Source organism: Canis lupus, chromosome 11, assembly GCF_048164855.1.
Source record: "Canis lupus baileyi chromosome 11, mCanLup2.hap1, whole genome shotgun sequence".
In the NCBI taxonomy this organism is placed as follows: Eukaryota; Metazoa; Chordata; class Mammalia; order Carnivora; family Canidae; genus Canis; species Canis lupus.
Window position 1 is genome coordinate 33,213,904 of NC_132848.1, and position 12,218 is coordinate 33,226,121.

General features: G+C 40.9%; 1 protein-coding gene and 1 long non-coding RNA gene across 10 annotated transcripts in view; one reads left to right on the forward strand and one right to left on the reverse strand.

The window, feature by feature from the left end:
* Nucleotides 1–12,218, forward strand: part of SYN3 (synapsin III) — a 452,196-nt gene that overhangs the window by 28,069 nt on the left and 411,909 nt on the right. For all 4 annotated transcript variants that reach the window (XM_072844189.1, XM_072844190.1, XM_072844192.1 and 1 more), the window contains one exon: nucleotides 7,703–8,163. In XM_072844189.1, coding sequence (XP_072700290.1) covers nucleotides 7,853–8,163 — 311 coding nt within the window. In that variant the 5' untranslated portion in view covers nucleotides 7,703–7,852. The remainder of the gene's footprint in view (nucleotides 1–7,702; nucleotides 8,164–12,218) is intronic.
* Nucleotides 1–12,218, reverse strand: part of LOC140642945 (uncharacterized) — a 64,608-nt gene that overhangs the window by 5,073 nt on the left and 47,317 nt on the right. For 2 of the 6 annotated variants that reach the window (XR_012039319.1, XR_012039317.1), the window contains exons 2-5: nucleotides 8,312–8,382; nucleotides 8,062–8,191; nucleotides 7,031–7,128; nucleotides 6,826–6,931 (exon numbers count right to left, since the gene is read on the reverse strand). This is a non-coding gene — a long non-coding RNA (uncharacterized lncRNA). The remainder of the gene's footprint in view (nucleotides 1–6,825; nucleotides 6,932–7,030; nucleotides 7,129–8,061; nucleotides 8,192–8,311; nucleotides 8,383–12,218) is intronic. The other 4 variants (XR_012039320.1, XR_012039318.1, XR_012039316.1 and 1 more) reach the window with 2 other exon arrangements.

A 12,218-nucleotide genomic window follows, 5' to 3' on the forward strand; every position in this document is an offset into this window, starting at 1 on the left:
GGGTAAATACCAAGGAGCATAACTGCTGGATAATAAGAGTATGTTTAGTTTTTACAAGAAACCACCAAACTGTCTTCCAAAGTGGCTTTACCATTTTGCATTCCCATTAGCCACATCTTACCCACATTTAGTGTTGTCATTGTTCCATTCTAATAGGTAGTATCTTGTTTTAATTTGTATTTTCCTGATGACATTCAAGGTGGAACATCTTTTCATAGATCTTATCTTCTGCCTTTTACTGTCTTTGGCCCATTTTTAAATTTATCAGCATGTGAACCAAGACTATGGTAGGAGTGATGGAGAGGAGTAGATGATATTAAAGATGTTGGGAGAGACAGCAGTGACAGGGCCTGGTGACTGAGTGGCTGAAATGGTGAGGGTCAAGGAGTGACTATGAGAGTCCAGTTTCTGGCCTGAGTGGACAAATAGTGGTACTTCTGGGAAGAAGTGAGGGATGGGGGCCCAAGTGCAGAAACTCATTTGAGGTTGAGCAAGGAAGTAAATCTGCAGTGTCTGTGAGCCATCTGAGCACAGGTGTTCACTCTCCTATCCAGGCTTATCAGTTGCTCATCTTTTCCCAAAGTAGCCAGTGTTACTTGTGAGGCAGCTCTTATTCTAATGGAGTCTTTTTCACTTTTAAAAAAGATTTTATGTATGTATGTATGTATGTACGAGCATTGAGGGGTGGGGGCAGAGGGAGATGGAGAGAATCTCAAGCAGACTGCCTGCTGAGTGGGGGGGGGGCTGATGCAGGGCTCAGTCTCACAACCTAGATAGAGATCATGACTCAAGCAGAAATCAAGAGTCCAGTCTTTCCTACTTCCATGCAAAACTTGTGTCCCTATGATTTACATTTTTCTTCTTTGTTGTGGCTCAACCGACAGTTCTGAGAAGTACCTTATTTTTACTCTTCCCAGTAAAGTCTTCCTTCCTGCCACAGCCCCCAAGAAGGAAGCTTGCGAAAGTTATTTTCTGCAAGTGTTTTTTTTTTTTTTTCATTTTTCCTTTCTGGTGTGGCCACTCCTGCCCTCTAGTGGCCACTTGTGGGGCAGCATGGGGCTGTGTACTCCCCCTGGCTTACACCATTCTGTCCCAGAGAGATTTCCTACCCTTCTTTTCCTCCTAGAATCCTTCTCATCCCCACCTTGTCTCACTATCAGATTACATTTGACACTGAAGAGATATTCAGTGTCCAATGGCACAAGAAATGAGTGACCCACAGAATAGGAAAACACATTGCAAACCGCATAATCCAACTCGCTTCTTTCACACCCAAGGACCCCAATAATGGCAACAGCCTCCTAACTGGTCTGGCTGCTTCTATTCACACCCTCTACAGTCTGTTTTCCACTCCGTAGCTAGGTTGACTAGTCCATGTCTCTCTCTTGCTTACTTTTGCACTTGAATTAAAATAGAAATTATCATAAGTATGGCCCTTCATGATGTTGTCCCACTACTTCTCTAAACATTTTCTTAGAAAAATCTCCTTCTTGTTTCCTGATTGGGCTGCCCTTCCTTCTATTCTTCAAATGTACCTAGCTCTTTCCTACTTTTGGTCCTTTGCATATGTACTTCTCTTTCACCTTATCTTTCACAACTTAGCTGAAAGGTCATCTCCTCAGAGAAGCCTCCCCTGGCCCAACACCACTTAATCTTTATAAAAGCACTCTATATTCCTTACTAGCACTTGCTGCAATCGAGGAATATTTGTTCACTTTTTTTTTTAAGATTTTATATATTTATTCATGAGAGACAGAGAGAGAGAGAGAGAGAGAGAGGCAGAGACATCGGCAGAGGGAGAAGCAGGCACCATGCAGGAATCCTGATGTGGGACTTGATCCCAGCATCGGGGATCACGCCCTGAGCCAAAGGCAGACACGCTCAACCGCTGGCCACCCAGGTACAGGATGAGCCTTTGACTAACACTGGAGTTGGTCAAAGGATAATGAGGTGATTTGTCTGCAGGTGTGGAATTCCCAACAGTGTAAGATTGACCAGAGTTCCCAAAGAAGGGGTTGTTAAATAATCTCTAAGTCCAGTCAATTCTAGTATTTTATTAACTTTTCTATCCAGTAGATTAAAAATGGAAGAGGTCCAGATTGAATAATGACTCAGTAGCTCATGTTGGACTAATCCTTGCATAGTTGATAATTATAAACTTTGGGTACAGTATTTGGGATCCCTGGGTGGCGCAGCGGTTTGGTGCCTGCCTTTGGCCCAAGGCGCGATCCTGGAGACCCGGGATCGAATCCCACGTCGGGCTCCCTGTGCTTGGAGCCTGCTTCTCCCTCTGCCTGTGTCTCTGCCTCTCTCTCTCTCTGTGTGACTATCATAAAAAACAAAAACAAAAAACAAAACAAACAAACAAAAAACTTTGGGTACAGTATTTAAAAGACACCATCTGAGGTTCCTGGAGAGAAACAAAAGTAGGTAGAATCTGGAGAAGATATGACCCTTGAAAGAAGAGAATCACACCCGCTAAGTGAGATCTACATTTATGTGCCTCTTTTCTTAAAGCATTCCCCAGTCCACATGGCACGGAGCAGCTAAACCAAAGCAGAAAGCTGCAGTTGTATTGGTTTGACAGGTTAGCAGAGTATAGGCTAAGGAAGTAGCTGGAAAATGAGGAAAGCTAAAAAGATGCCCAGCTCCATCAATAAGTCTGACTGATGCCTCCTTTAAAACTGTATTGCAGTTCAACTCATTTCTGTTTTTCATACTTTCCCACATTTGCTAATCTTGGGAGCACTCTCCAATAAACTTCTCGCTTGCAAATCACCATAGCAGAGTTGGCTTCCTGGCTGAGGAAACTGACTTGCAGCAATCCAATTGATATTTATGGAACATTACACTGAACAACTGTAGACTACCCATTCTATTCAAATGCAAATGGAACATTCATTAAGATAGAGCCTACTGAGCCTACATGAGTTTCAATGAATGTCAGAGACGTCAAAAGTTTAGAACCTTATAGATTATGTTCCTTGCTCACAGGTGAATCATATTAAAAATAATAAATTATCTGAAAGAGTGGTGGAATTTGAAAATGAAACATGTTTAAATAATACATGAGTCAAAAAAGAATCACAAACAAATTAAGAATAATTTGAATTCAACAGTAATGAAAGTTATGAAATGCCAAGTTTCTGAGATGTAGCTAAAGCAATGTGTAGAGGGAAATGCATTGCTTTAAATGCTTATATTAAAAAAGATAAAAGGTTTAAAATTAATGGTTTATATTTCTATTTTAAGAATCTGGGATCCCTGGGTGGCGCAGCGGTTTGGCGCCTGCCTTTGGCCCAGGGCGCGATCCTGGAGACCCGGGATCGAATCCCACATCGGGCTCCCGGTGCATGGAGCCTGCTTCTCCCTCTGCCTGTGTCTCTGCCTCTCTCTCTCTCTCTCTGTGACTATCATAAATAAATAAAAATTAAAAAAAAAAAAAAGAATCTAGGAAAAAAATCAAACTCTTAAATCCAAAGGAAGGAGAAGAAAGGAAGTAATAAAGAGCAGAAATGAAATACAAAACAAACAATGGAGAATATTGGAAAAGCTGCAAATTGATTCTTTAAAAGATTAACAAAATTTGTAAATTCCTAGCAACACAAATTAATCCAAAAGAGAGAAACAACAAATTTCTCCTATCAAGAATATCAGGGAAAATATCCTACAGGGAAAAGGATCCTCCAGAAAATGAAAACATAATAAAAAAATTTATGAATAAGCTTATGCCAGTAGATTTCAACAACTAAGAATGGACAAATTGCTTGAAATCACATATTGCAAATACTGAAATAAGAAACAGAGAATATGAATAGATTTATAAAACAGATTGAGTTCATTATTAAAAACTTTTCCATGAAGAGAACAGCCCCAGATGGCCTCACTGTTGAATTCTTCCAATAATTTAAGAAAAAAGATAATACCAATATTACATAAACTTGTTCAGAAAATAGAAAAGGCAGGAACACTTCCCAGCATATTTTGTGAGCTCAACATTACCCTGGTACCAAAATCTAGCAAAGATATTACCAGAAAAAGAAATTATAAACCAGTACTTTTCATGAACACGGATGTAAAAATCCTCAACAAAATATTATCAGATTGAATCCAGCAATATATAAAGCTGGTAATTAACTATAACCAAGTGGATTTATCTCAGGAATGCAAGTTTGGTTAAACATTGGAAAATCGATCAGTTGATTCACCACATTAAGCAAATAAGTGATTTTAAAAACTATAGTCTTCTCAGTTGAAAATCGCTTCGCAAATTCAACATCTGTTTCATGATAAAAACTCTCAGGCAACTAAGACTATTAAGGAACTATCTTTGATAAAGTGCATTTACAAAAATCTACAGCTAACATCTTAGTAATGTGAATTAGTGAACATTTTCCCCCTAAGATTAGGAAAAGGTAGGTGCCTACTTTCATCATTTCCATTCAGTAGTGGGATACTAGACACTGTAATGAAAGAGGTGAGGAAAGGAAAGGCTTTAAGGTTGGAAAAGGAGATGTAGAGACGCCTGGGTGGCTCAACAGTTGAGTGTCTGCCTTTGGCTCAGGGCGTGATCCTGGAGTCCTGGGATCAAGTCCCACATCGGGCTCCCTGCTTGGAGCCTGCTTCTCCGTCTGCCTATGTCTGTGCCTCTCTCTCTCTGTCTCTCATGAATAAATAAATAAAATATTTAAAAAAAAAAAAGGAAAAGAAGAAGTAAAGATGTCTCTATTTGTAGATGACATGATTGCTTAAGTAGAAAATTTTAGGAAATGTATAAACAACCACTAGAAACAATAATTGAATTTATCACATCAACATATTGACAACAATTGGCAAATATATGATACTAGCAGAAAACAAATGGAAATTGAAGCTTAAGGAACAGAGTCTTAAAATGCCACCCCCCCAAAAAAACCCAGAAGAAATATTAGGAATCAGTTTAACAAAATACGTGCAACACTTCTATATTGAAAATTACAAAACATTTCGGAGAGAAACTAAAGAAGATTTAGTAAGTAGAGTGCTCTATCATGTTCATAAAATAAAACATCCAGTAGCGTTGAGATCTTATTTCTACCCAAACTGAGCCGTGGATTCTGTATAATCCCAAACCATATCCCAACAGACTTACATACAAGTTGATTTTAAAATGCATATGAATATAGGACCTAGAATACTCTAAACAATCTTGAGAAAGAAAATCTAAGTTGGAGGACTCATTTTGTCTGATTTTAGGCCTTTAAAGCCGCAAAGCCATAGTAATCAAGGCTGTGTAAGGACAAACAGATCAATGGAGTATAATAGAGTGCAGAAATAGACCCATACATACACAATTCATTAGTGCCAAGAAAGCCACCAAAGCAATTCATTGGAGAAAAAATAGTTTCATAAATGGTGCTAGAAAACTGGATAAATGAACCCTACCTCACACCACTCGAAAAATCAAGTTTGGCTGGATTATAGACCTAAACAAAAAAGCTAAAACTATTAAGTTTCTGTAAGAGATTAGAAGACAGTATCATCATGATCTTGGGGTTGGCAAAGATTTTAAAAGCAGATACAGAAAGGTTTAATGATAAGAAAATCTGGACTTCATAGAATTTTAAATTTGTTTAAAACATCTGCAGATAAATGTAACAGATTTCATATATGTACATATAAATATGTATCCCTGACATGTATATGTATATATATTTGTATGTACATATAAAATACTCCTAATCAAATAATCCAAATCAATAATAAAAATATAAACAACCCACATTTTAAAAATGGACCAAAGACTTAAACCGACACTTCACAAAAGAAGATATGTTAATGTTAAGATATGTTAATGTTAATGTTAAACCCATGGAAATTGCTCAACCTTTTTCAGTATCAGAAAAAAGAAATTAAAATACAATTAGATACTATTTTATACCCAAAGGAATGGCTAAGATTAAAGATTGACAGCAACCAAATGTGTTAAGGATGTAAAGCACTGGAACCCTCAAATGAAATATACAAAAGAACACAACCACTATGGGAAAATTTTGGTGGTTTCTTACAAAGGTAAACATATTTCTACCCTATAATCCAATAAATTCATTTCTAGATATTTTCCTGAAGAAAAGTCTCCTTTCACTCTCTCTCACTTTCTCCCTTCTCCCACAAAAATGCTTAAATAACAAATCCCCGTAACAATCATATTCATAATACCCTCAAACTGGAAACATTTCAAATATCCATCAAAAGGAGAGAGTGTAAAAAGTTGGGTTTATTCATCCAGTGAAATGCTACTTGGCGACTGAAAAACAGAATGACTATTGGTATGTGTAGCCTAGATGAGTCTCAAAACCACTCTGTTGAGGGCAGAAAGCCCTTCACAAAAGATTAGTGCATATAATTACCTTTATATGAAGTTTAAGAAGAGGTAAAATTAATATATGGTGACAGACATCAGAAGAGGGTTTGTCTATGAGAACGTGTGGACTGACCAGAAAGGGGCACAAGAGAACTTCCTGAGGCAACATAAGTATAATAAATCTTATACCAGTTACTTGTTCAATACCAGAACTCAAAGAGTTGTACACTTGAGAACTGTGTATCTCAGCAGAAGTAAATTTCACTTCAATAAAACTATAATCTCAAAAAACTAGAAGGGATCTAATTGTATCGTTTAAATAATCATTTTTCTCAGTGGGATATCTGGATCTCAAGTGAATAATCTGTTTTTTCTGAACTTATTTTTTTCCGTCCAGAAAAGTAATATATATTAGTCTGCCCGGGTTGCCATCACAAAATATCACAGACTGTGTGGCTTAAAGAACAAAAATTTATTCTTACACAGTTCTGGAGGCTGGATGTCTGCGATCAGGGTCCCACTATGTTTGGTTTCTGGTGAGGGCCTCTTACTGGCCTGCAGACAGCTTCTTTCTCCCTGTGTCCTCACCTGGTGGAGGGAGAACAAGCTCGTTAGTGTCTCATTTTATAAAGGCCCCAATCCCATCATGAGGGCCTCACCCTCATTACCTTAACTAACTTTTGTTACCTTCCAAAGGCACTATCTCCAGTTACCAGCACACTGGGGATTAGGGCTTCAACATGTTTTGGGGGATGCAGTTCAGTCCACACAGTATACTAGAAAATCTGGAAAATATAGGTAAGTGGAAAGAAAGTAAAAGAAAAAAAGCCATGTCATTGCATTACCAAAATATAATTAGTTATTATTCCAATGTATTTGGTTTTCAGTTATTTTATCCCTTATGTGGTAGTTGTTCTGTCCCAATAAACTTGGAGCGCGAGTTTTTTAATTACAAATGAAAAGTTTTCTGTGGTACTAAAATCTCTTTATATGTACCCCTGTCTAATAGCCACAAAAGTTTTCTACTGCATGACTGTGCTGTAGTTTATTTATTCATTATTTTGTGACTAAAGGTTGGAATTCTTTCCAGTATTTTGCTAGTATCAGTAATGCTATGAAAAACATATTTTGTGCAGGAGGCTTTTTCTATAACTGAGATTCCTTTCTTGGGTAGAATTCCAGAAAATGGAAATTGTAGGTTAAAAGGTTATGCTCTAATTACATGTCGCCAGATTCCTTTCCAAAAGGATGTCCCACTTTATACTGCCCCCAGTAGTGGAGCAGGAAGATGCCATATCTGTTTGCTCTTAAGGGGAGGAGGTCATTTCTACTAATGTGTGTGTTGGGTTGTTTCCACAGGTTAGCAAAGACAGCTGAAGCCAACTTGTGCAGGATTCCCCTGGCTCTTCTGGCTTAAGACCCTACCACCTCCTCTCCTCGGCATCCTGTGTTCTGGGCCTCACCCAGACAAGTCTGAGTAGGAACAAGCCATCTCTTCCATCCATAGCCATGAATTTCCTCCGGCGGCGCCTCTCTGACAGCAGTTTTGTGGCCAACCTGCCTAATGGCTACATGACAGACCTGCAGCGCCCAGACAGCTCCACCAGCTCCCCTGCCTCCCCAGCCATGGAAAGGAGGCACCCCCAGCCCCTGGCAGCCTCCTTCTCCTCTCCAGGATCCAGTCTCTTTAGCTCCTTCTCCAGTGCCATGAAGCAGACCTCACAAGCCCCCGCAGGGCTGATGGAGCCTCCAGGTCCCTCTGCTCCCATTATTCAAAGGCCCAGGATCTTGTTGGTGATCGATGATGCCCACACAGATTGGTAAGCCAAAATCTACAGGTGCTTCCACCTAGGCGCAAGAGAGGAGATGGGGCTTATTTCAATCTTGGAGGGTAGTGGGGGTGGGGAGCTGAGAGGCTTGGTGATATTACAGATAGGCCGGAGGGAAGGAAACTGAAACGATGTTTACCATGTGGCTGCTGTATGCCAGGCACCATGGCACCTTCTTTGTGCTTTACATTTACGGTCCCAATCCTTTACCTGCAAATCCAAAACCCAAAAAGCTCTGACAACTAGAAAATATATTAAAGATTTTATTTATTTATTCATGAGAGACACAGAGAGAGAGGCAGAGACACAGGCGGAGACACAGGCAGAGGGAGAAGCAGACTCCCCTCAGGGAGCCTGATGCAAGACTTGATCCCAGGACCCCAGGATCACACCTTAAGTCGAAGGCAGATGCTCAACCATTGAGCCACCCAGGCATCCCTAGAAAATATTTTATAATCCATTTGGCAGCAAAGCCTGGTCTGAGGGAAAGTGAGACTATAATAGTCTTCATTATACTACTCACTGTGCTTGACCATATGAGCTACTGCAGTCTTGTTTTACATTAGCTATGGGGGTGCTGCCCAGAGCTCATCACAAGTATTACATAATATATGGTATGTGTGCCATATTACCTTCCTAAAAATGGAAAACTTTAAAAATTTGAAATAACTCTGGCAAGTTGCTTACTATCTTTCTGCCTCAGCCATCTTCCATCCATTCAATTAGGTTGCTGTGAGGGTATAAGAAACCAACATAGGCCCATGGTCCTTATCTAACACCCTTAGGACCAGAGTGCCTAATTTTGTATCCCATCTCTTCCATGGACTGGCAGTCTGGCTCCAGAATATATTCTTCTAACACCAAGTATGGGCAAAAATGATGTGCCTTCCAGCCTCTCGTTAGGCATGCTGAGAGATGGTTAGCTCTCCAGAGGCAGAGACTGGGCACGTGTGTCCAAGTCATTGCGGCAGCTATCCCCCAAGTAGTTATTGAGCACAGCAGAGTACAAGTCACAGTCTTAGGTACTCAGGTAAGTGATGAACAGACCCTGCTTGCGTGGATATCTGGCAGTTGGAGAATAAGGTCCTATACCAAATTTTTGGTAGAGATAGGTGATAAATATTATTATCAGTCCTAGTTGGAGACATAGAACTTGCAGTCCAGGAAATAAGTCCAAATGTGAGACATGGAAGCACTCTCTCCAGGGCATTTCTGATAGTAGACCCCTAAATGGTCATGGGGCCAGAGAGTGAGGTTGTATGCTTGTCTCCAAAGGCTGCCACATCACAGGTTCTCAGTAATTATGTCTTAGGTAAAAAAAATTAATGCATTCGGTTCACTGAGCATGCCAGAGGCTCTGCTATTCCTACATGCATGTGTGTACTCACATTCATTCCTTGAGAAGTTAACTCAGGTTGGGAATGATTGAGCTTGTGCTTTGGAGTGGGAGATATTTATAGTATATAATACATGTTCAGGACAGTCAACATGGAAGCATGTTCAGCAGGTGTAGACAGCAGTCTTTACTTTCCTGCTAAGAAATCAGTTCTCCTTAAGCAAGATGGTCATATGCATGGCCTCTTTTCTGATCCAGTCTACATTGTCTTCAGTGTTGCTTGAAGCCTGTCATTGTGAAGCCTCATTTATCTGTGTCTGTGCTTATGTAAAGCACCATCTTTAGGTTCTGAGTGTAGCGGTTGATTTCTGCAGAGATGTTGCTTCCAGGCATTCTTGCCTATATAATCCTGCTGCCTGTCTGCCCAGTAATGAAGATGCCTGCATGGCCTTTGCAGTCCTCTGTTTCTTTTTAACCCAGTGCTTGACCTTGATTTTGAGCATTCTCTGCTGTGTTATCTTTGGCTTAGTCAGGGTTTGCCATGATATGGTGGTAGTGGTTGGGGGGGGGGTGTTATTTAAAAACCTGTTTGTCAGGAAAGTTACTTTCCTGTGTGGAGGCTGAGCTGATAAATGACAGCACAGTACAATGGTGAGGAACACAGACTTCAGAGCTAAGCTGTCTGGGTTCAGATCCCATCTCTACCCCATTGTATCTAATTGACCTTTGCAAGTTACTGTACCTAAATGTGAATAAAATAGTACCTACCTTGTAGAGTTAATGTATGTAATTGGGTTAAAATCTGGGTTAATATAAAAGTGCTTAGGATGTGTCAAGTAGACAGTAGGTGATACTTAGGTGTGAGTTACTATTGGAGACTATTTGTGACCTTCTTTGCAACATTAATCATCTTGATGACAGCCCCTCATGGGCATGTTTATTTAATCTCTTCATCCCCAATAATGGGCAGAGTGGATTAGGATTTATCCTGTTGTACAGAGTTTTCTATTAATCATTCGGACCTGTTAGCTCCTGAGTGATAAAGTTGGGTCTTATTAATCTGTCCTCCTGATGTCCATGTGGTAAGTAGTATGGTGTAGGGGCACAGTAAATGAGGTTGAAATGCAATGAATGGCCTCACTCAAGTAATATTTATTTATTATTTTAAACAGTTTTTATTTAAATTCCAGTTAGTTAACATACAGTGTTATATTAGTTTTAGGTGTACAATATAGTGATTTAGTACTTCCATACATCATTCACTGCTCATCACAACAAGTGCACTCCTTAATACCCATCAGCTATTTCACCCATCCAGGTAACATTTAAATTTTGACTTGGATCTTCCATCTCTAATCCACAAGCATGACTAATGGATGAATTACAGGCTGTGCATACTGATGAGTGACATGATTTTGGCCAGAGGAATGTCTCCTGGTGTTTTTCAATCATGCCTTTTATACTTACACTTCAATCAGGTCTCAAAAACAGCAGTCTTTTTCTTGCCCCTCAGTGGGTAAGAACAGGGAGAAGGGAGAAACTAACACTCATTAACTTACCTGGGAGCTGCCTCTGCATCCATTGGACATTTGTGATAGAGACTTCCTGCCTGCAGGCACATCAGCTTTTCCTGCAGGACTCCATCCTAGATTCTTCTCCAACTTCCTATATTCTCTGAATCTCAATACATTCCCAGCTTTCTCCAGATCTATGCAGGCAGCCTGAGAATCCCAGTCTTCCTTTGCAGAGTTCCTGAAGGATGCTGGTCCCTGCCACCAGGAGCCGCCAGCAGGTGGCGAGCCAACCCCACTGTCCCAGGCGGCTTTGGCAGAGCCTGGGCTGCCTTGGTCAGCCCCCGCCCAGCCCCTCCTCCATTGTGCAAACTGTCTCCTGAGAGGAAGAAGTTGCTAAAGGGGAGAAGCCAGCTCACAGGGCTCCCTTTTTACCCCCCTTTGAGATGATAATGAAGGGGGAGATAGCCACTGTCTGGACTGAGAGTGAACCCACCAGGAACAATGCTGCTCCCTTTTTTCCTTCTCAGCCCCAGATCCTCTGTCTTCCCATTCTGGGTCCTAGACCTGCCTGCAGAGTCAAGTTTCCTTGTGGTGAGGGAGTTTGTGGGGAAACCCCCATCCTCTCCCTCCTAATGGGGCCAGCTTGCAGATCCTCTGAACCAGTGTGGGCCCCCCAAGGACTATCTGATACCTGCCCAGTGACCTGACTTTTCATCCTTGGAGGAGAAACAGAGGGCCCCAAAGTAACCTTTGCTGAGGTAAACAACTCATGGCTGAACTTTGTAAGATCACCTTTTGGAGTTGGCCCTGGAGGTGAGCCTGGCTAGAGCAGTGGCGTTTGGGGAACTTTGGACCAGCTCAGTAGTAGGTCTGAACTTAGGTTGGTGTCCTCTGGGATTAGGGGAGATCAGTCAGTCTTGAGAACCACAAGGGAAAGGAGAAATAAATAAATGGATTTCAAGCTCAGTATTTTTCAGCCCTACTATTTGTCTACTCATTCTCCTGCCTAGAAACTTCTAGCAGCCTCACTGGTCTCAGACCTCCAGTCTTGACCTCTTGGTTACCTCCCATGTTACCACAAAAGAGTCATCTTTTTGAAACACAGACTTGATCAGTTTGCTCCCATCGTGCACCCCTAGTTATAACCCTCTGTTGCTGCATCATTGCCCTCAAGTTCAGATTCAGTCATCAGCTTG